The sequence below is a fragment of the Calliphora vicina genome, chromosome 1 (genome assembly GCF_958450345.1).
Source record: "Calliphora vicina chromosome 1, idCalVici1.1, whole genome shotgun sequence".
Taxonomy (NCBI): domain Eukaryota; kingdom Metazoa; phylum Arthropoda; class Insecta; order Diptera; family Calliphoridae; genus Calliphora; species Calliphora vicina.
Window position 1 is genome coordinate 32,240,292 of NC_088780.1, and position 24,752 is coordinate 32,265,043.

At 29.1% G+C, this 24,752-nt stretch overlaps 1 protein-coding gene across 1 annotated transcript; it reads right to left on the minus strand.

The window, feature by feature from the left end:
• Positions 1–913: 913 nt before the first annotated feature.
• Positions 914–24,137, minus strand: hb (hunchback). Its single transcript, XM_065498350.1, has 2 exons — positions 23,644–24,137; positions 914–4,073 (listed from the first exon to the last, which is right to left on the minus strand). The coding sequence occupies exon 2, from the start codon at positions 3,975–3,977 to the stop codon at positions 1,644–1,646; it is 2,334 nt and encodes a 777-aa protein (XP_065354422.1). The 5' UTR covers positions 3,978–4,073; positions 23,644–24,137; the 3' UTR covers positions 914–1,643.
• Between the last annotated feature and the right edge of the window lie 615 nt (positions 24,138–24,752).

Below are 24,752 nucleotides of genomic sequence, written 5' to 3' on the forward strand. Positions count from 1 at the left end.
GGTTGTGAATTAACGTATTTCGAACTTTAAATTAAGTGATTTTCGAGAAACAAGCTGTAAAAAAATCGTTTCGAAGCGAAGCTTCAATTTTTGTGGAAACACGTTCTCATAGTTAATACTTTATTCAAGTTTTTAAGGTGAAACGATCATTGATCTGGATTATAAAATCTCTGATTATTCCTGATGTACGAAGAAAAAGCTGAAGATAGAACCTCCAATTAATATTATTTATGAAGGAAAATTAATTAGTTTTTGAATGAGAGAAGTCGGCATGATAAACTCTTAATTGATAGATGCTCATATTGATAAAAATATCCATACAATTCAGTATTCTTTAAACCAAGAATTGATACTTTTGGAGTGTGACCTAACGTATTTCGCAGTACTCAAGTTTAATTTAAGTGATTTCCGAGAAACATGCTTCAAGAATTTGACAAAAAAATCTCATGGTCAGCTCAACAGGATCATTTTGGAGCGAAGCTTCAAAATTCGTGGAAACGCTCTCTCATAGTTAAAGAGGATGTCTGTTTTCTCTTAACTGATTTAAAAATACTATATTCAAGTTTTAAAGGTAAAACGATCATTGATTTTGATTATAAAATCTCTGATTCGTGATGTAGTACCTCCAAATTCAATAGGATCATAGCGTAGTTTTCTGCTACAAATATAGATAATTTCAACTGGCTGATCGAATAAAAACCTTGAGCTAATTAAAATTATTTTTTAAATAAAATAAAAACTTTCAAAACTAAGAATTACTTAAAATTAAAGTATCAAGTGTGAAGTGAAAACTAACTTAAAAATTACTCAAATAAAAAGATTTAAAATAAATTTTTTTTTTGTAATGAAAAATAATTTTGTTTTATTTTCAAATATATAAATTTGTTTTGGTTCTTCTTATAGACTACACAGTGTTTTTTTTTTGGCTAACAAAAAGATAATTAAACATAAAATAATAATTAGATTTTGATTTAAATAGTTATGTATTTATATGTATAATGACTTGTTGTTAAAATTTGATTTAGAAATAAAGAGTAAATAAAAGATAATAGTTTGTTTGGCATTATGTGAGTGTATATATATTTTGATTTTGTTAAAAGTAGACTTAAAATTTAAAACTAAAAATGTAAATTTTTGTATTTAAAACTAGAGAATTTTTAAACCTTTGACGGTTTTTGTTAAATTTAAATTGGATTGGGTTGGTTGTTTGTTTGTTTGTTTTGCTTACATCTAAAAATTACAATACATTTACATACATTTAGTTGAGACAAATATATAGAATAATATATAGTTGAGATAAACAAATTGATTTGTTAGTTCGTTTGTCTGTTTGTTTTGGTTTGTTAAAATACTAAAATATATAATTGGTAGTAATCATAAAAAGGAACCATTTGCTTAAGAGTTAAAAATAAAATTAAAATATGACTTATATGACTAAAATTTTCATATTTACAATTCTTGACAACAGTTCGCATTAGGGGGCATCAAATTTTGGGATTTGATACCGAACCTAAGCTACTTAAATAGGGGGGGTTTGGGGGTTTTGTTTTGGGTTTTTTTTTGGTTTCTATGTACAATTCAAAGCAACGAAAATAAAGAAATAACAAAAAATTTACAAATTTTGAAATGATTTAGATCAATTCTTACGAATGAGCATTACGAGCCATATGCACAAAGAGCCCCACGGGACCATCACACTTTTCTCCGCACATATTACACTTGAACACATCGTCACAGCTGTGATAGCCCATGTGGATGGTGTAGAGTACAGCGTCCTTAAAGAAGATATCACAATATTTGCACTCGTACATGGTGGGTGTAGCCGAAGGACTGGAGTTGGCTGTTGAGGTCGCACTGCTGGAGCCAGTAGACGAGGAGTTTGAGCTGTTGCCGGATGAAGAAGCCGTGGATGTGGAACTGGTGTTTGAGGGATTGTTGTGAGTGGTGTGGCCAGTTTCCATGCTCTCGTCGGCCGAAGAATGATCATCGATTTTGGTGGGTGGTGCTGAAGCGGCAATGGGTGATGAAGCTGAAGGCATTTCAGGACCACTAACAGCCTGAGGTGATGTAGGAGCTGAGTGTAATTGCTGGGCCTTTAATTGTTCATGATCAAGTTTGAGCACACGTCCCTTGCGTCTGGCTGCTGTGGAGGAGGAGAATAGGGGAGTTTCCACATTGTCTTCAACTAGTTTAAGGTTAATGGCCAATTCGGGAGTTTGTTGTTGCTGATCTTCTTTGGTGGGTGTACCTTGTGATAGATCCATGGCTGAGTCTACCGATTTGCGATCGAATTCTTGATCCTCGTCATCTTCCTCCTCATCGTCATCATCTTCCAAATCTTCAATTTCGTGGATGGGCTGTTGTTGTTCGTTGTTCTGTTCCTGTTGTTGCTTTTGTAATTGTTCTCTCATGCGTGGCGAGAGTTGAGCCAAGACGGCGGCCTGTTGTTGGGCAGCCAACATTTGCAAGTTCAAGTTCCAGTAGGGGAAGAAGGCCATGTTGCGGTTTTGTTGCAGCAACGAGGCCAAAGGCGGCAAAAGATTAGGAATGCTGCCATTTTGACTGGAGGCTTGAGACTGTTGCGAGGGTGAGATTTGTGAGGCAGCTGGCTGTTGTTGCTGATGCTGTTGCAAAGACATGTTAATTGTCAAGGCTGGTAATTCGGAGGCCACTGAAGAACTGCTTTTAGCGGGAGAGGCAGGCATTTGATTTTGTGTATTCAAAGGAAAACCTTGCAAAGCAGCTGACAATTGAGAAGTGACGGGCATTTTCAATTCAGTATTGGACTTTTTCAGGCTGGTGCCGGAAGAGCCCTTATTCTTGGGGCCACGTCTGGTGCCATAGACATCAATGACTACCGAGGGATTGGGAATGCCCTCTTCATCCAAAACCATGCCGGGTTTGTGATCATATTTGCGTAAATGCAATTTGAATGAATGACAGTATTTGGTGGCATAATCACAGTCAGCACATCTGTATTGATACACCGAGGAATGAGACTTGCGATGCGAATTCAACATGGACTTATTGACACAGGAATATGAGCATTTGTCGCACTGGAAGGGTTTCAAGTTCTTGTGTTTGCGTATATGATATTCCAAATGATGTTTCAATTCGGTGACAAAGGGACATTTGGGACACTGTAAAACCTTTTCGGGTTTCATGTGAGTCTTGGCGTGTTCCCAAAATGCCAATTTCGTAATGGCGATCATGCTGCAGGATTTGCACTTGTAGTTCTTCATTTTACCATGAGAATTGTAGATGGGCAAGCGTATGGTCTCATCATCATCCGAATCGACAATGTACTTGAGATCCTCACTGGAATTGGACATTAGTTCCTGATCCTGTTGGTTTGTATTCAAAGTCATGGGATTGGTGGCTTTGGGCGATTTGGGGGGAGTTATGTCCATGGGTGGTGTATGGCGAGGAGTCAAGGCTGACTTTTCGGAGTTTTCGAGCAGGGCTGGACTGGGTGTTTGCTGTTGCTGGCGCTGTTGCTGTGTGGACTGGGTGTAGAAGTGAGACATGGCGGGTAAAACAGCTTGTGGCAGACCGGGCGGTGTTAGGGGATTAAAACCCAAAGGCAGATGTGAGGTGACCTGATTTTGTGCGGCCGCCTGTTGGGCCTGCTGGAAATGTTGCTGATACTGTTGCTGTTGCATCAATTGCTGATGCATGCCAGCTGTATCGAAAAATTGCTGTTCACTGCCAGTGCCGGCCAAATGATGAGCGTTGGTGGGCGAGTTGGTCGTCATATTTGTATCCATATTGGCAAATTGCTGATGTTGTTTCAAATAGTTTTCCAAGTGTGTGCTGGAGGAGGCGGATGAGGGAGCTGGAGAATGTTGCTGTTGTGTCTGAGGTGATGAACTTATGGTGCCCGGTTCTGTTTTGATATTGGCGGCAAACATATTGTTATACCAGTTATTGTGTTCCACATAATTAGCGGTGGTTTGCATGGTGTCCCAATTTTGCATGATGATGCTAATGTGGGGGATTTGTTGCTGATGTTTTTTGTTTGGTTTGGTGTGTGGGGAATTGGTTTTGGGATAAAAATTACCAAAAGAGGAGATCTAAAATGAAATAAATAAAATAAAAAAAAATGTTATTAAAAAAATGACCCAAAAGATAGTATTAGGTTTTAAGGATAAAAAAAATCACCAGCAAACAAGGAAAAGAGCGTGAAAAAAATAAAAAAGTAAAGGGAAAAAGGCGCAAGCGCTAATAATTACGCGTTTTACAAAAAAAATAAGAATTGAAAAGATTTTAGGCTTTTTTTAAGATTTAAAAATATTTAAATTTTTTTTAGATCAATATTTTTAAGCAACAAGATTTAAATATTATTTTTAAAAACTTTTATATTTTTTTCTTTTTTATATATTTTTTTTTTTCTTAACACCCCTCCTCTTTGGAGAGTATTTTTTTCAAACACTTTTTTATTTGCTTTATTTTTCTTGTAAAAAAATGGTGAATTTTTTTTTCCTTTTTTTTGAACCAATCACAGTTTGTTAGTTTTTTTTTGTTTGAAATAAAAGTAATCCTTGGGGGGGAACTTTAAAAGTACCTTTGGCAGTTTTTAAACAATATCCACAATGCAGTCTTGTTGTTGATGTTTAGTTTTTGTATTTAATTAAATAAATTCGTTGAATTTTAATTGTTTGTTTTTTATAACTTCTATGAAGTTGGTTTTATTTTTAGTTTAAATAAGATTTTAGAAATCTTTTTTCGCACTATAAATTGAGTTTTCAGTTCTTTCGTATTTCGTGTTAAAGAAAATACCAAAGAGAGATGTTTGTTGTATTGAAGCTAGAATGCAACTGATGCTGTAAACAAAAATCACACGAGTATTTAAACAACGAACACAAATTTCGTAAAGGACTCCTCTGCTGCTCTCCAAATAGCAAAAAAAACAAATACAATTTCTCTGCACACACACAGAATTACTTTCTAATGCATGCACTCTCACTCTTTCTACCTCTCTCTCGCACACACTTACTTACACACACACGCACGCACTCTTGGCATTAGAAATTTCCTCTAAACACACAGATTAGTTGAAAAAAAGTCAATATTTGTTCAAAATAAGTATCTGTGTGTATGTGCGGGAGAGTGCGTGTGTGTGCGTGTAACATTTTTTTTTCGAACACAGGTAGTTTTTTTTTTGTCAAACTACATCCTTTACTGAGCGTGAGTTTTAGATTCGTCGTAGGAAATTTAAATATTTTTTTGACGGTTTTTGATTTCTCTCGCGATTTTCTTTCACACACAGGTAAGGTCAGGTATTTAAATTCTCTGCCTGTGTTGGTGTGTGTGCGGATTCTGTATGGATTTAAAAATTTTAGAATGGATTAAAAATTCGTTGAAGATTAAGCAAGAAGATTAATGAACCTTACTTAACTTAAATATTCGCTAAATCGCCCAAGTTCTTTAAGAAATTTATGAACGGACTTAAGCTGCGCTTAAGTAAAGCGAAATTTTCGGCGTTTGGCTGATTAAAAATTCCAAATTCTAAGGCGGCTTAAAAAAAGGTTACATGTTATAACCAACAGAAAAATAACAGCCTGTTTATTTGCCTTGAATTTTAAATCTTAAGGTATGATGAAATCTCTAGCTACTAAAATCTGTTATATGGAATTTTCTTTTTTTGATTATAACAAAAATCTGAAGGGTTGAAAACTGTAAATTTTGAAGACAAACCAAAAAAATTGCTCATTAAAATCTTTAAGTATATTATGATTCTTTTATCTATAAGTTTCCCCTTTTAAATATTATCATAACTAATTTCTCCCCACCATCTCAAGTCTGCAAAATTAATCAATAGAGCAGCATTAGACTAAAACATTGTCATTAAAGGTGTGTTTTTATTATACTGCAAGTAATCAGATTTGTCAAAAGTCTTGTGTGTAGAAAAGAGCAAATAATATTAAAATATGTAAATTACAATAAAATAAAACCGTTGAATTTTCAAAGAAAATAGCATACGCATGCTAATTTGAAAATCATTACAATTACTCTCTTTATTTTATGAAAATTATTTTAAAACTAAAAACTTGTCTCATTACATGAGCTATTTATTTAAACAGCGTAAAGGCAGAAAGAATATGTATATTGAAAAACTGTTTATCATATATTTTATTTATTAAATAAGGTTAGATTTTCATTGTATTTCCTCATTCGCTTATGAAGATTTTTAAAGGTTTGTTTAGTTAAATTTGTATAAAAATCAAATGAGAAGCCGCAGAACAAAATGTAGTTTTTAGAAAATTTAAAAATTTTTGGAAATTTATTTTTTCTAGAAGATTTCAACCCAAATATAAAAATACCAAAAAATCAATTTGTAAAAAATAATCATATACCCAGTGTATGGATTCATAAGGTCGGGCTTGCCCGACTATACCATTTTACTTGTTTAGTAAAAAGTCTTCTTCATTGTTTTCACTACGGATTTTTTTATATTTTTTTTCGAATCAAATATTAAAATAAAATATAAAAAATCAAATAATTCAAATTAAAAATATTTTTTTTAAAACCTAAGTAGTTAAGATAGAAGGATGAAATTTTAGCATGTGGTATTCAATATTTGGATCTTTAACTCACTATTTTTAAAAAAAAAAATTATTGGAAATCTAAAAGGATATTCAAGGATAAAAATTTTAAAGGACATTTTAGACATCTTTTGATCCTTACAGGATAAAATAAAAATAATACGAAATATTTTACAGCTCTTCTTGATCATTTTGCACCAAATTTGACATAGTAGGGTGATCAGAAGTATTTTAAAAATATTTTTTAAAAATGTACTCCTCTGAAAATTTGAAGTCCTTTTAAAAGGAAACAGGATCACAAAATGAAAAACTGAAAACGCTGTTTTTCTCCATTTAATTTATTGTTTCAGACGTATATCATCCGGTTCGTGTCTAATATTGAGTTTCGATATGTAAAAATATGATATGATTAAAAATTAAATAATCAAGCAATAAAGTACATTATAGTTGAATAAAATATGACTGGAGTAAAAGTGATTTCAAAGTTCAACATTTCATTGTTTAACTTTTTTAAATAGCCATGAAAAACTGTAATAGTTTCTCAACTAGTTCTTGAATGCCTGCATATAGTCAATTCCCCTTTTCTAGTATGAAGTTGCAACCAATGAGTTTTCTTTGAAATTGTCACGTTCGGAATAAGTTCTTTGGAGGCGATGTGGAGCCAGTATACCCATTCCCTGGATAATATCGTAACGTTAAACAAAAAAACCACTCGTTCTTAGAAAGGTTCTAGAACAAGATCTTACATCTTTGGTTTCTGTTTAAAATTGCAATGCATGAAACTAGTTGCAAATATTTGAAGACGTTTTATTGATTCCTTGACTTTATTACAAAATAAGTTTTGCCAAACTTAAATTTAATTTTAATTTATGTTAGATGTGTAACATGCTCAATATGAAATCCAATATTTTAGATTTTTCAAACTTGCACAAATCCTTCATGTAATTTTTTACCTTTCTCAGATTTTAATTTTTTTTTGATAAATAAAATTTAAATGTCTTCTAACGATTTCCATTAAGTTGTTTCTAAACTGGTTTGTAATCTATAGGACATGACTAAAACCAATGTCCTAAAAAAACTCCTTAGTAGTACATTTAAGCATAACAATATTGTTCAAGGAACTGGTTCTCAAAATTGATTCAGACAAGTTACAACGATGAAATTAACCCTCTAACCCGCAAGAGTGCCTTAAGGCATGTATTACAAAACTTCAATTATATCAAAAAGTAATCACAATTTTATTTTAAATTCAACTATGACTTTAGTTACAGATTTGTTAACATTTCCCTCGAAAATCGAAATGCATTCTGACTTTTAGTTTTTGTGCTGCCAGCTGTTTTGTGAGTGATATCATAATTTTAGCACGTGAAATTTGTTGTGTAATTTTTTTTAAAATCAAAGTTTTACTAACTTTTAGCCCCCCGATCTATTTGAAATAGTTTTTATTAGTTCTTTTTCAATAAAATCATATCAAAATTATAATTTTTTACACCTAAACCGGCAACAATGCTCTGAGGCACTCTTCACCTTTTTGCAGGAACCGTAAATGACGGTTATCCAGAAAATTTGAAATCAAAAAATCTCTATGTTAGAGTCAACGGAGACTTTTACTGTTATATACCAATAAATTCGAATTGACTTGCTCTTTCGGAATCTATGGTGATATTAAAAGAATTATTTCAACTCCACAGTTAACAGTTATTTTTCAGCGTAAAAATAAAAGTTCGCATTAATCTCTTAAAAAATAAGTTTTAAATAGCCGTCAGAAAAAAAACTCATTTGAGGAATTTTATTTTTTCCTTCAGAAATAAAAACTCATTTGAGGAGTTTTATTTTTCCCGTCAATAAAATAAAAGTCATTTGAGAAGTTTTATTTTTCCCGTCAGAAAATAAAACTCTTTTCGTTTATTCTCTACTTTTTTCAGTATCTTTCTTTATTGAGTCTATCTGATATAATGTTTGTAGTGATTCATTTGTTTTAGAAAAAAAATAACAACAATTTGATAATAGGAATCAAACAATAACAAATTTCAATCCCAATTGATTTTATTTTAATGAAAAATTATTCAATTGCAATGCAAGGGGCTTTACAAATTGTAATGCTATGACCAGCGGCAAGCTTAGGTCTCAATTAACATAAAATGAGTTTTATTTTCTGACGGAAAAAATTAAAGTCCTCAAATGACTTTTATTTTATGACGAAAAAAATAAATGTCCTCAAATGAGTTTTAATTTAAAACTCTTTTTTTTGAGATATTCATGCGAACTTTTATTTTTACGTTGAAAATTAACTGTTTTAGCTGGATTTTTACTTTTAAAGTCACAAAATAACTGTTATAAAATAGCTTTTTTGATGTCTCTGATTTAAGATTAATTTGAAAGATAATTTTGTGCTCTTTAGTCTACATAAATAAAATAAATATTTGCTTTCAAAATTTTTAAAATATTTTCCACATAAAATTAAAATGTTCTTCAAATAATCTTATGAAATGTTAACTGTCTAAATAACTAAATTAAACAATTTTTAATATTTCTTTATATTATGAGAGCTTAACTATTTTATGGGACAGTTGTATGGGGGCTAGAAGAAATAATGAACTGATTCTAATCAAATTCAATAGGCTTAGACCTTGGGGAATTATTAAAGTTTGTGCCAAATTTTGTCAAATTATCTTTAAAATTGCGATCTACAGTTTGATTAGAAGATTTACATGGACGGACAGACGGGCGGACATGGCTTAATCGACTCCGAAAGTGATCCTAAGTAGATTGGTGTACTTTAAGGTGGGTATATTTTTGCACGTTACAAACATCAGCATTAATCCAATATACCCTACCCACTATGTTGTAGGGTATGAAAAATTTTATTCGTGAATTTTATTTTTGAAATTTAAAAGAATAAAAATTAAAATGCCAAAGAACTGAAAACGGTAGATATATGTTTACAGAATATGGTAAAAATGGGAAGATCCAAGGCTAAAAACTTGTATTTTTAGTGTTCTTTTCATGATATATAAATACCTATAGTTGAATTAAAAATCACTGGAGTAAAACAGAATTAAATTTATAATATTCTATTGCTGAACTTTATTAATGAGATTAATATTGAACTCAGGAAAAACTGTAATAGTTCTTAGTTATAGTTCGCCGTTGTAACTAAGGATTTCCATTTGAAATTGTCACTTTTAGAAAAAGTTCTATTACTAGTTCTGTAACGAAATTGTTTGAAATTGTCAACTATGGAACCATTTTCAAATGAAATTGATAAAAATACAAATTTATATTATAAAAAAATAGAAATCTAAATTCATATTTTGAAAATTCTAATTTTAAAAGAGAAAAGAGAATAATAATATTCAGAAAAACAAATTGAAAATAAGAAATCCCAATTCTTTCGTTCTTTAGCCGTCACTGTCACTTTCATTATAGGATAATTCAAATCAAATGTTCACAAACACTATTCTCTATATCCTTCCTCCCATAAGCTATTTTCTTAATTCCAACACAATGTTAATATCGAGCAAATACAAATTTAAAATAACAATTCCAAATTTATATTGAGAAAAAAAAATAATTGAAATTGAGAAATCGAAATTAATATCGAATGCCTATATTCAAAACCCTCTATCTTTGATTTTCACGAAATGACTTTTTGATGGTAAAATGTTCAGTAAAACAGCCCTTATATATGGTGTGAATTTTATAACAAACATGTTTTTTTTTGCTGTTTTATTTGCCTTTTTGATATTTCTCTATCTTATACAAATATTTTTTCTTAATGGAAGACCCTCTCATAGATAATAGACATAGAGCGGAAACTCTCCTGTCAAAGACCTAACTCAGTTGTCAGAAACCTAAGTGGTGAGAATGTATTAGTAGAAAAAACTATGTGAAAACAAATGCAACTCTCGTATGTGTGATTATTTTGAGTAATTTTTTTGTTTGAGTTTTTTTCTAGTTTCCGCTCTATGTTTTTCTATGGACCCTCTCCTCTATCTTTTCAAAAAAATATATTTTTAAATATTTTTTTGAAATAATTTCTTGAATCAAACTTCAAAAAAATTTACAAAAGTAAAATAAAAACATTTTTTCTAAAATTTTTTGTTTAATATTGTATTATTAGACGCTATCTTAAATAAATCACGTTAAAAACTGACATATGGCATAAATAAAATCTAAATAATTAATTTTTATTAAAGTGCAAACCCCTCTATCTGATCATTTCGTACATACACATTGAATATTTTTGAAAAGCAAAACCCTCTATCTATCAAAAAGTCCACAATAATGCAAAATTTTAAAAAACAATTGTATGTAAGACTGAATTGCTTTAAAAAAATATTGTAGAATACCGAATTTTAATAACTCAACAAGTTTTTTGGCTCTCCTGAAAAGTTATGTTTTTCAAGATAAAGGGTTTTGAATATAGGCCCTCGATATGCAGAAAATGATAGTTAAAATTAAGAAAACCAATATTAATATTGAGAAATATTAAATTTCTATTGGGATTAAAAAAACTTAAATTCAAAAGTGTATTAAAAAATTGTTTATACAAATTGTTATTTTTTCGATCTAAATTAATTAATTTAATTTTTCAATTTGTGTTTTCTTAATATTATTTTCGATTTCTTGATTTCAATTGGTTTTTTCTCAATATTAATTTGATATAAATGAAAAATTACTCTCTGACTTTTTTACACTTGGCTATAGTTTGTTAAAAATGCAACTTTTGGTGGAATTTTTATTCTCAATTTCAATTTGTTTTTCCCAATACTAAATTATTTTTCTGAATTTCAATTTATTTCTTTATATCAATTTGAATTTCTTGTTTACAAATTGAATTGAAAATTATGTAGTTCTAAAGAATTTATATTTCCAAATTCCCCAAGCCCAGAATTAAACATTTCGAGAACTAAGGGAGTAAATTTTCACCTTTACACACTGTGTAACAGGTTAAGGAAGTAACACAAATGTTCTGGATAAAAGACGATATCTAAAATATAATAAAGACTGTTTGTATAAAACCCCTCTCAAAAGACTGTTAAAGAATTTAAAAACATATTTTTTTTAATCTCCAACAATTTATTACTTGTTTTAGTTTATTAAATATTTTCTTAAATAAATAAATTAAACTAACTAATTACTAAACATTATTTAGTAAATTTTTTCTTGTCTACCAAAACCTCCCACAATTTTATTCCTCTAATTTCTAACACTTTTTCTTTAACAAAAAATCCAACAAACGCATTTTATTTATTTGCACCAAAATAAAAGTGCGGAAAACACTTTAAAACAATTAAAAATTTCTATAATTAATTGAATATAATTATTTAAAACTAAACAACAGCAATTATTATTAGCTAAAGTTAAGAGAGACAAAAAAATAAAAGAAAAGAAAAGCTAAAAAAGAAACCATTTTTCACCAGCAGGAATTAAAAGCAAAACAACACAAATAAAATGACAAATAATTTTTAATCGTTTTTTTTTCATAAAGTGTAATTTTCTTTATGCATTTTAGTAAGGAAAATTAAAAAAAAAGAATATATATAAGCAATTTAACACACAAAATTTTGCGTATCTAAAATACGTTTGTTTTCAAATATTTTTTTTATTTACATGTGCAAGTTTTTGTTTAAGAAAATCTGTTAAAGATCTTTTTTCATTTAAATTTTTTTTCTTAATTTTTTTTTTATTATTTATTTGCATATAAAGATTTTTAGAGGCCAAGTGTAAAATGAATAGTTTTAAAATACAAACAAATATTGCTTTAAATCATTTATAAAAAAATACAGTTTTACGTAGCAAAAAAAAAAAATAGAAAAGAAATAATAATGAAAATGTGCAGCAACGAGTGAGTTACTTTAAAAGCAGACTACTTATAATTGTAAAACCCCAACAAAAAATAATTGATTTGAAATTTGGTTATTATTAGACAAAGAAATCAAGAGTGTAGGAAATTAAACGATTATTCGGTTGGTTAATTAATCTAACTCAATTTTTATGCTTATATAATAGCGAAAATATCGTAAGTACTTAATAATAAACTTTATAGGCTGCTACTTGTTACACCTATGACATTTCAATAGGTTATGTAAGGATCCTAAGATACAGATTTGCTTTAAAAAATATATTGTTGGTTAAGATATTTTTGCTGTTAGGGGTCGATACGTTTTTTGACAGAGAGAAATTTCTCTTATAAATTGGTACATTTTGACTGAATATTTTACACATTTTGTTTGATTTGGTTATAAACAGGGACCGTAAATAACGATTTTCCAGAAAATTTGAAATCAAAAAATCTCTATGTTAGAGTCAACGGAGACCTATACTGTTATATACCAATAGATTAGTATTAAGGTGCTCTTCCACAGTTAACAATTATTTTTCAACGTAAAAATAAAAGTTCGCATGAAACACTTAAAAAGGAGTTTTAAAGAGCCATCATAAAAAAAACTCATTTGAGGAGTTTTATTTTTTCCGTCAAAAAATAAAACTCTTTTCGTTTATTTTTTTACTTTGTTTCAGTATCATTCTTTATTTAGCCTATCTGATATAATGCTTGTAGTAATTTATTTGTTTAAGAGAAATAAACAACAATAATTTGATAATAGGCATCAAACAATAAGAAATTAAAATCCCACTTGATTTTATTTTAATGCAAAATTATTCAATTGCAATGCAAGGGGCTTTACAAAATTTAATGATCTGACCAGCGGCAAGCTATAGGTGTCAATTTACATAAATTGAGTTTTATTTTCTGACTGGAAAAATAAAACTCTTCAAATGAGTTTTATTTTATGAAAAGTCCTCAACTGAGTTTTTTATGACGGAAAAAAATAAAACTCTTTTTTTAAGAATTTCATGCGAACTTTTATTTTCACGTTGAAAAATAACTGTTTTAGATGGATTTTTATTTTTAAAGTCACAAAATAACTGTTATAAAATAACTTTTTTGATATCACTTATAACTGTTACAGTCCCTGGTTATAAATTTATAAAGGAATTTTAATTTGCCACCATTTATGCAGTAAAGTGTGCAGTAAAGTGTGGCCAAACAAAAAAGAAAAACAAAAGATTTTGACAGCTGACAGTTTAGGTTTAATGAAACTGGAGCATTATACGAGATAATAACACGTTTGTTGAACAATATTTCAAAAATAATCAAAGTTTGGAGGTAACAGTTTCGATTAAAGTTATCCTAAGTAATGAATCATATTTTCACCTTGATCTCTTTGTGAATCATCAAAATTGTCACAATTCGATGTTCAGACAACCAACATTATCGAAAAACTAATACATTCATAACGTGTCAGTGTTTGGAGCGGCATTGAACTTATTCGAAAATGAAGCTGGTCAAGCATAGACTGTTACTGATGCTCGATATTGTGATCGGATAACAAAAATCTTTCTGATTTACTTGAATATTATTAGTGTGGTTGATTGTAGATTGAACAAGACGATATCACAGCCAGTACAGCCTGTGAAATAATTCAAATACTACATGAAAAATGTACTTATCGTGTTCTCTTTTATTTCGGTGATCATTATGCCAACAATCCCAAAACCAGCCTGGGGTTCAGAGAACCCACAAGTGTTTATCGTACATCAAATGCATTCACATTGTCACTGTATTACTGTTTGTTGGGAATGTTAGCCTGGAGGCATGATTGGACCAAACTTCTTTTCAAATAAGGCTGATCAAGCAGTGACCGTTACTGAAGCTTGATATCGCTACATGAGAACAGAGTTCCATTGGCTGAGGGATCTGAGAACCCACATGTGTTTATCGAAAAACAAATGCATCTACATAATCACTGAGTCACTGTTTGTTGCGAATTTTGGCCTGGAGGCATGATTGGACTAAAATTCTTTTCAAATTAGGCTGATCAAGCAGTGACTGTTACTGGTGCTTGATATTGCTACATGAGAACAGAGTTCTATTTGGCTAAATTGTATGATATTGATGTGAATGACATGTGAAACCATTCAATAACTAATTACAATCTAATTTCGTTGATCATAATTGGCCCCTAGATCACGTGATTTAACTCAAATGAATTTCGTTTAATGGGATTATTTAAATTCAAATTTCTATGCCAACAATACCACAAGCTGCTAGAGGTTCAGAGAATCCACATGTGATTGTCGAAAAACAAATACATCCACATTGTCACTGAGTCACCTGGAGGCATGATCGAACCAAATTCCTTTTCATATAAGGCTGATCAAGCTGTGACTGTTATTGGTGCTTGATATCGAGACATGAGTTATATTTGCCTAAATTGTGTGGTATTGATGTGGACAATATGTGAAACCATTCGATAACTGCATGAGACATTTCCTGGTTCACTACTTTCCCGTTTTGGTGATCAGAATTATCTCCTTAGATCGAGTGATTTAGCACTATTGAATTTCTTTTCATGGGAATATTTGAAGTCAAAAGTCTTTGGCAACAGGACTTGCATCGCAATTCTGTAATGGCAACGACAAATAAAAAGTTCTAGTTAACCCAGATCGATAATTGTTTTGGATTTAGTTTTATAACATAAATAATAGTTGGGTTTAAAATTAAAAAAAATTACCATAAATAATTTGTTTATTTACAGAATTGCGGTACTGATCGTGTACTCTATCGTTACGGTAATCTGCATTGACCCTCTCTGTCGTGTGATTTGAAACCATTGGATTTCTTTTTAAGGGGTTATTTAAAGTCAAGCCCACAGCGCGACAGGTTGTTTGAATAAGACAATTTACCGCTGCATCAATGAAATTCCACCAAAATTATTATAATTTGCCCGATGATTCTATAGAAGAATAACAATCTAAAGAAGAAAGCTGTACTTTCTATTTAATTCAAAGCTTACGTGCGTTTTGTTACACTCTTTAGTAAACTTCCTTCAAGTCTCTGAAAAAAGTTGAACTGAAAAGTTGAATCTGCCTATTATGCCTCAAAATACCAATCAGTTTCATTGACAGCCATTTTAAATGCTTTCATTTAAGAACCCACTCGCTTTAAGTTCTATCAGCTTTGGGATACCCTTTAGCCTAGGCATAAAGTTGAGCCAGCAAAAAGATGCTTCTAGAAATTTGCCTCATCTACTCCTCAAAATACCGACCTGTTTTTTGCTTCTCCATCTGAAATTCACTCATTTAAGAAACCACTCGCAGGTGGCCGCATAGACTATATGAGGAGCCGCAGAGCAAAAGGTACTTTTTCGCACATTTCAAATTTTTGGGAAAATGAGTTTTATTTATTTCGCCCCCTTAAAAAACTGCATGAACCTGTAAATGGTAACCAATTTCTTACTTATCAATAGATACATCTAACTGCCATAAGTCACCACATTAATTGTTAAGAATGTTTGATATAAAACCCTTTTAATATCGGAAAAAGTACCTTTTGTTCTGCGGCTCCTCATATTATAATGTACTAGACTATTAGTCTAATGGTTGCGGGTTCAATTCCTGTCAAAGACAAATACAGTTTCCAGAAAATAAAAAATTCTTCCCAGTTTGTAATTGTTTGAATAAAAACGAACAATTTCTTCAACTTGTTGCAAGTTCGATACCAATTTCAAATTTAATTGTGGGCACTAAGCACTTCTATATATATTTTCTTGTTGTTGCGATAATTTTTTCACAAATCACAACATGTGCAGTTGGTTTTTTTCGCTTCTCTGTTTTTTGTTTCTTGCAGGAAAATTAGATTTTTTTTGTTGTATGTTTTTGTTCGTACTTTTCCAAAATTGAAAAAAAAAAAACTATTAATGAAAAGAAAAGATAGAGATATTTTCGTATTTGTGTATACAGTTTAGTGTAAATAAACGTTTTTACAGATTTTTTTTCTTATGGATTTCTAATACGAAAATTAGCAGCTACAACAAAAGTAAATATTTAACGTTTTAAGATAAATGCATAAATGGGGTAAACAAAGAATTATTTAAGCACTACACGATTTATACAAAATATCTATAAAGATGATTTAAATTAACATTCAATAAATAAAAAAGTAAAATAAACCCTATACAGATCTGGTTTTATTAGTTTAAAACTGAGAACTACTGCAAGATCAAAGTTGCAATGTCACAAACCCCTCACCATTACCTATCTATACCCTTAACCTTGATGGTAGGGTGTTTATTATTAAAAAATATTTATAGTTGTGAACAAAAAAGTGCAGTGCAGCAAAAAAAAACAAAATTTTCATTAAATAAAAATGCTTTAGTTCTGGTATTTTTCCTATGAAAATCTATAATATACATAGATATTTGTTTATTTAGAAAAAAAAATTATATATATATTTTAACAAAAATGTTTTTTTTCGTTGTTCTTTCTGTACGGTGGTGCATTATTTGAAAATAAAGCCAAAAGACGTAAATGCTAAAATTTATGCATTTTTTACAAAAAAAGAAAAAGAAATTTAAAAAAAAAACTCAAAAAATTCTAGTAAGTTTTTTGATGATTGAAAAGATTATTACAGCGAAGGCAAGAGCGTGGTAAAATAGAAGAGGGGTCAATATATTTTAAATTAATTCATTCAAAAATTAACAAAATATTTTTGAAACGAACAGACTGTAAACAAAGTTTTGTGTTTTAATAAATCAGAAATGACGAAATAAAGTTTTTAAGAGAGGATAAAAGGGAGATCTTTCCCCTTTTTAATTTCTATTATAGCTACAGCTCTGCTTACTATTATGACAAACGTTTCAACAAAGACAAAAAAAAATTAAACAATTAGATTTTTAGACATCTTCATAATAAATGTATCAAAAAAAAAAAAAGATGACAAAAAGCACTAAAATTGATGATTAGTATTTGACGAAAACATGAAAATAAAACGCGCGAATGAATATTTAACAAAATTATGACAAATAAGTATGAGAAAAAACAAAAAATTTTAAAATATAGGGTTAACTTATAATTAATTCATTGTTAAGGGGGCTTTATAAAGTTTTTTCTTTAAGCTTTTACACTTTTTAATGCCCCTTCAGCGAAACAGCAATAAGATGTGTAAAAATATATCCTGTTTTTTATCAAAAATGCATGATCGTTTAGGGATGTATGGAAATTTTGTTTTATAAACCTTTGATAAATTGAAGTGTTTATTTCAAAAACCAGTTAAGCAGCAAATTAAAAATTTTGAAAACATCCTAGCAACCTAAAAAATAATTTTACAAAATGTTAAAATGATTTTTTTTTATATGTATTAATATATATTTAATAAATAAAGTTTGCACTTAACTGGTTTCTGAAATAAACAACCACCACTATTGAAAATTTCATATGAAATATTCGAATTTTATTAGGAACATCAAAAATAACATCATTCATTTATTTATACATATTTGTTCTGCATTCTGCTTCCGTTGTAGGCCTTTGAAAAATATTCCCATAAAACTCTTCATATCCAACCAAGTAGGGGTTTAGAGCTTGTAAATCTCTTAATTTTTACACATTTATTGAGACCTACAACATTTATGAAAAAAAAACAAGTAAGAGAGCTTTATTCGGCTGTGCCGAATCTTATATACCCTTCACCAAATTATACTTCAAAATACAAATTTTAAATATTTTTAGGTAAACAAAATTTATTTTTTTTGCAGTTTCTTAATTTTTTAGAAAAATTTTTTTTTTCGAATTGGTTTTTTAAATTTAAAATTTTTTTGGTTTTTTCAATTTATTTTTTAATATTTAGAGAAAAAAACTTTTGTGAAAAAAATTGGGTTAAAAAATATTTTTCCGATTTTAACCCATTGTATGTCGAACTTACTATGGTTTTATATACGTCATTGCAAAGGTCTTTGAAATATCTATCATTAGGTATCCATATTGTCTATATTAATGACTTAGTAATCCAGATATAGGTCAAAAATAGGTAAAAAATCGAGGTTGTCCTGGTTTTAAATAGCAAACTTCTCGAAAGCTTGTTTGACAAAATTATTGAAGATTTGGATCGCGAAGATATCTGGGGTCTTCAGAAAATTGATTTCTAGGGTCGGAAATGAAAAATTTAGAAATTGCAAACGGAATGACAAACTTATATAGGGTATAAAATACATTATGGCCTAGTATTACATAGCCTGAAACCAGTCAAGCGCTGCTACTTGACTTCTCTCTGCACTAAACAAGGATTTCTCGGAGGCAGTATTTTTTTTTGCATTAAACGATGGATTTACCTTTACAAAACATTAATTGCCCAATAACTTAATTTTGGATTTTTTATTGCTTGACTTGTTTTTGAAATAAACTATTCAATTACAGACAATATTTAAATTAGATATCATTGGAAAGGGCATTTTAGGAAAACGCTAAACAGTTGTTAATATTTTTGTACTTTTTGTGGTACTACTTTTAAAACAGCTTTTTCTTAATTTTTTAAAATAGGTTAAGGTTTAATGAATTTCGAATTATTTCAAGAATAATTTTTGAAACAATGACAAAATTAAAAATAGCAAGTAACTTAAAAGTATTTAGGCAAAACAAAAAAGTGAAACAATTTATTTCAAAAGTATCAAAATCCTTTTTCGTTTGCGATATTGATTCACATTACGCACCTGATAAATATGTATTGGAATGATTCACCGATACTATTATGATACCAGTAAAAAAAGTACCACACGAAAGTACAAAAAATCCTTAGCAAACAAACTCAACTATATTTTGAAAATAAATGTAAAAGTACCCAAAAAATACTTTAGAGATAAAAACTTTAGAGCTATTGAAAAAATCAGTTAGCGAAGTACAAATAAAGGTGATTCTTTTAGAGTTATTTTCATTTGTCTTCTTATTTTTATTCAGACATCTTGGAAAACTCAAACCGCATTCAGCTGTATTAAAATCAGTGTTCTGTAAGAAATGTTTTTCGTGCAACATTTCGCATTCCTGATCTGTTCACTGGCCACCTAGATATCACACCTAAGGATAATGATGTGAAGTCAAAAGTCAGCTACGATTTAAGAAACCAACATTACTCGCGTCCACCAGACCTTAAAATTAAGAGTTAATCAATTCAAATCAAATTTCGCTCCAAATAAGTTCTATATATACGGTAATCATGTTACCTAATTTTATGATGATCGGTCCATAATTAGTTATAGCTCCCATACAAGGCCCGCTTCCGAAAATCATTTTAACGAGCATAAATCTTTTAATCATTTTGGTATCCACTAGGGTATTCAATTAATCGGGTTTCTGGTTTAATCGGTTATTCGAGCAAATAATTAATCGGGGTTTAGATTTATTCGGTTAATAATCGGTTAATTTAAAATTATTCGATTAACCGAAAAATTTCTATTTTAATTTTAAATTGAAAATACAACAACGAATTTTGTGTAGAAATACATAAAAAACCAACAAGACATAACTTTTTGCATACCCATGTGAGTTTTTTTTTAGGTTTTTATTGAAATCTTTTGAAATAATCTTTTAAATAAACAATACAATTTAAATGTTTTCCTTTTAAACTATTTTTTTCTTTAATATATAATAAAACTTGACTTGGAAAAAACTCTCTCGCTGATGTATTGTTGAAGCAATCGAAATCATGATAAAGACTATCCAATATCTTAGTTCTTTTTTTAGTTATACCATTGGAGTTCTTTTTGGATTTTTTTTAGATATTGAATACTTTTAATAGTTTCGTTAAGTTCTGATAAAAAACTCTTTTCCAAAAAAATTTCGTCTGTAAATATGAACAAAGTTTGAAATACATGTAAATTAAATATGCCTGTTTCTATACGCACTAAACATGTTTCTTGAATGTTCGAAAAAATATGTAATTTTAATTGAAAATTTGTTTTTTAATTGAAACTAGGGTTTTTAATTTCCCGACCTTTTTTGATTCCCGGGAATCGGGAATTTTTTTTCTACATTCCCGATTCCCGAAATATATAATGATACTGTAAATTAGGTATATTATAGCCAAATTTCATATAAAAACTAAGTGTTATAATTATTAAATATCAGAGCTTCGAATTAATTAATAAAATTTGAGCTTAATTCACTAAAATCTTAATCCGTAATTAAAGAATGTCAGCCTTTCATTCCATAAATCCATTCTTAATATTTAATTTTTTAAATTCATTCCAAAGCCTTTGTTTAAACTGAATTAATTTTAAAATTAATTAATAACAGAATTTATTCAAACTTTGAATGATTTAATTTTTGTTAAATCAAATCATTTACAAAATTAATTGAAAAAATTGTCTTAAGCCTTTTTGTGCTAGATTTGAATTGAAGAAAAATTTAATCATTTAATAAATTTTTGAAGCTATTTTAAAGAAATTTAAAGAAATTAGAACGATTCAATAAGAAATAAATTCTATAAAAAATTAATTCACTTTTTAAATTTTCATACGAAAAACACCAAATAAATAATAATAATAGTAAATGGTCTATTATTGCCGAAATATAAGCAAACAACTTTTCACTGTTTTTTGGTGAAAAAAATAGAGCTTGTTTTCTATGTATTTTTGTCAGTTTTTAATTCTCGGGAAATTTGTACCGGGAATTCCCGGGATAAAAACCCTAATTGAAACGGAAAAATAAATACAAAAATATATGTATGTTCAAGTCCAAAAAAAGGAATTTCGGTTAATCGACACAAATTAATCGGTTAACCGATTAACGGTTAATCGATTGAATACCCTAGTATCCACATAAAAATCAACAGAAATAAGTTTCATATAGACATAAATTACGCTACCTAATTATATGGCGGTCGGTATATAATTGGTATAATAGCTCCCATATAACGCCACCTTCCGAAAATCATTTACGAAAATAAATTATTGAAATTAAAAAAAAAATGTTTCTAAGTGTAGGATATTATATGGTCATGCTTGACCAATCATTCTTTCTTACTTGTTTTCATTTTCTTATTTCTTAACCAAAAAAATATATGAAATGGAAATTCATATAACGTAACATCATGTAACGTCACGTCAGATAGTAAGGCTAACAAATAATAAAACGAGGAAGGATTTTTAAATTTCATAATTTGGAAAATAAATTTATATTATTCCAAATTCCATTACAAAAGGTTGTATACAAAAAGTCTAGCCCAATTCGCAGAGTTATGCTATTATGTAATGCAAGTCAAAACTCACTTCTGTTTTTGGTAACGTCACGCAATAGCATTGCAAAAATCTTCAACTCCTTACCCCCTGTCTATACTTGACAAATACTCAACATAACAATAAATGACATTTGTTGTCAAGACAAAGTTGTATAAGCAAAAGCACTAACAATTTTATCATAACGAAGCAATAATACTAATAAATGGGGACTATACCACATAAGTTTTTATCTTGACAACGATTTTGACGTTTATCATGATAAAAATTTATCAGGTATAGACAGGGAGTTAAGGTCAATTGTTCTAATATTTTACTGAATAAAATAGAACTTAATTACTTTGCAAATATAAAAAAAAAACTTTACAAATTTGAATTTTTCATTATTTTTTTAAATTTTGTCGTACAAATGTCACTTCACGCCATAATGGAAATGTCCATATTCCGAATAAGCCACCTACAGCGTAATCGCAGCCAATATTTGCATGAATTTATCTTTAAAAAATAAATATTAGAGATTGTTTTTTCGGGTCATAAGTGATTAATTAAAAATTTAAAAAAATCTATAAATGAAGAACCGCAGAGTTCAAACCTTGCCACTTATGGTGATGGATATAATGAAGAGTGGTTTGTATAACAGCTGATTTTCTATGAAAAACCAGCTAAATATTAAATAGTTTTCAATTCTCAAAAAATAATCAGTGTTCAAAAATCAAGTTAGAGTTCTGTAATCAGCTGTGCAGAATCCTTTATATAATTAAAATAAAAAGTATTTTTTATTTAAAGCCATCGATTTTTAAAATATTTTAAGTTACTAATTACGACACGACAGTACTGTACTAAATTTTGCATCCCTACAACAACAACAACAAAAACAACAACAATTGTTTTATTAATATTTAATGAGCAACAAAAAACTGCGTAAAATAACTGCCAATCTCAAATTTGCTCAATGGAAAATCGCTGCCTGCCACACTTTTAAGTTTTGGAGGGGATTTTATGCAGTTCTTCTTTGCATTTATTCTTTAAGATACGCTCCAACAAAAACTTCAAAGAGCATATCTTATAGACGGGGGTTGTTTGTTAAAATTTGAATAATTTTGAAATGATTTTTTTTTTGTGGAGTTTATAGCTTGTAAGTAAAATTATAGCGAACATTGAACTTAGTTTTTACCTTTTAGGCTGAATGCCAACTGAGGGCTTTAGGAGGCACGATAACCAATCATTGTCATTAGATGCAGAAAATATTTTGAAGGAGGGTTGGGGGAGGGGGGTAAGGTTTATTGCAGACTGTATTTGAAGGTGTCATTATTAAATGTCTCAAAGTGTGTGGTACAATTAGATTAAGAAAACTAGAAAAGTAGGGTGCCTTAAAAATTTATTTTTTTATTATTAGACATTAAAAAAAGTGTTTTTTTATACCGAATTACATGAAATAAAAAATATATTACAGCTTTGACTTTGATTAAATTATTCATATTTGAAAACAACATAAAAAAAATCAAATATTTACAAAAAAACAAATTTAATAGAATTTATGAAAAAACGTTCACAAAATAAACACATTTTGGCAGATGACGTGTAAAAAGACTCATAAAAAAATGAGCAAAAAAAATAATGTTTTGAAAATGTGTGTTGTAGTCGTTGTTGTTGCAGTTTTTCGCTAAAATCTGTATTGCACTTTTAGTACTAGCAGTCCGCCAGTCAGTAATAAGCAAAATGAGCAATATTTAGATTTTTTTGTTTATGAATATAAGAAAAACAAAAAAAAATATTGAAAAAAACTAAAAATGCGCTTTTAAAAATAATGCAGTTTTTATTACGAATTTTTTGTCGGTGAATGATGAGCAGCATGATGAGTATGATGATGATGAAGATGATGTTTTGTTTAAACATTTTTGAAGGTTACTTATAAACTAAACTAAAATGGGTGGGTGGGTAGTGTAAGTTTTTCAAACCTAAATAATAATAATAAAATATATACATAGATAGAGAGTTAGGTATTTGTTTATATAAATAAATACCTTAAAGTCTCCTTTTTTTAAGCTCCCACTCCAGTTGTTAAGGAGGTTTTCTTTTTCTAGTTCTTTTTTCCTTTTTTTTTCTTTCTTTCCTTCTTTGTTTAAGGTTTGATTGTGTATTATTTTTTTTGGTGTTTTTTTACTTCTTTTATTTTCTATATTTCTTACGCATGACCATAAAATATTTTATTTTGTTTTTTTTTCTTTCGTTTTGTTTAGACTAGCCACCAAATTCTTTCCTTCTTTTTATTTATTTTTTTTTTGTTTGAAACAAAAATATTAACAAATTTACTGTTATTTTTTAGGTTTATTTTAACTAAATTTCACTGGTTTTTAGAATATTTTTTCAAACTCTTTTTAATAAATAAAACAATTTTTTTTTTGATTTTATCAATAATTTAATTTATATTTATTTCATTTATTTAATAATTAATAAGTAATACGTTTTATTTTGAAAATATTTCTAGTCTTTGCACCTTAATCCTTAACGTTTAGAGGCTCTGAGCACGACTAATGTTTGATTTTACTCAGCATCATTTAATGTAGTAAATGTAATCAGAAAACAAATTTACAACAAAAACTAATGTCTAATAATGCTCCCTGAGTATCCAAAAAATCATTTTTATACACGAGCATCCAACAACAAATAAACCGAAAACAAAATTCTAAAAATTCCCAAAATTATCAAAAACAAACTTTCTAAGCACCAACAAAATGCACTTAGTGCAGTTCTAACAACAACAACAGTGCACACATTGTGCTGCTCTCTCTTTTTGTTTTATTTTATTTTGCTTTTCACATAATTAAGTTCTCTAAAACACTTTTACGCGCGCTCTCTCATTTGAAAACATCTTCTTCCTATTTCCATTTACTCGCCTACTTGCCATTCCTGCTCCCCATACTCACTTCAAGAACAAGAAAAATCCCTTTTTATTAAAGTTTTTTTCTTCCCCCCACGAAATATTTGCTGTAAAGTTAAACTGTCTGCCAGAGATGGCAATTATTTGATACTATTTCATTACATTAATGGTTTTGTTAAACGCAAATTCTGAACTTTTTTCCTAATTCTCTTATTTTATAAAACTTTCAGTTCTTTGAAATCATCTTATTAA

Excerpts from the sequence above, each read along its gene's own strand:
- hb (XM_065498350.1), bottom strand. The coding sequence starts at position 3,977 with ATGCAAAATTGGGACACCATGCAAACCACCGCTAATTATGTGGAACAC.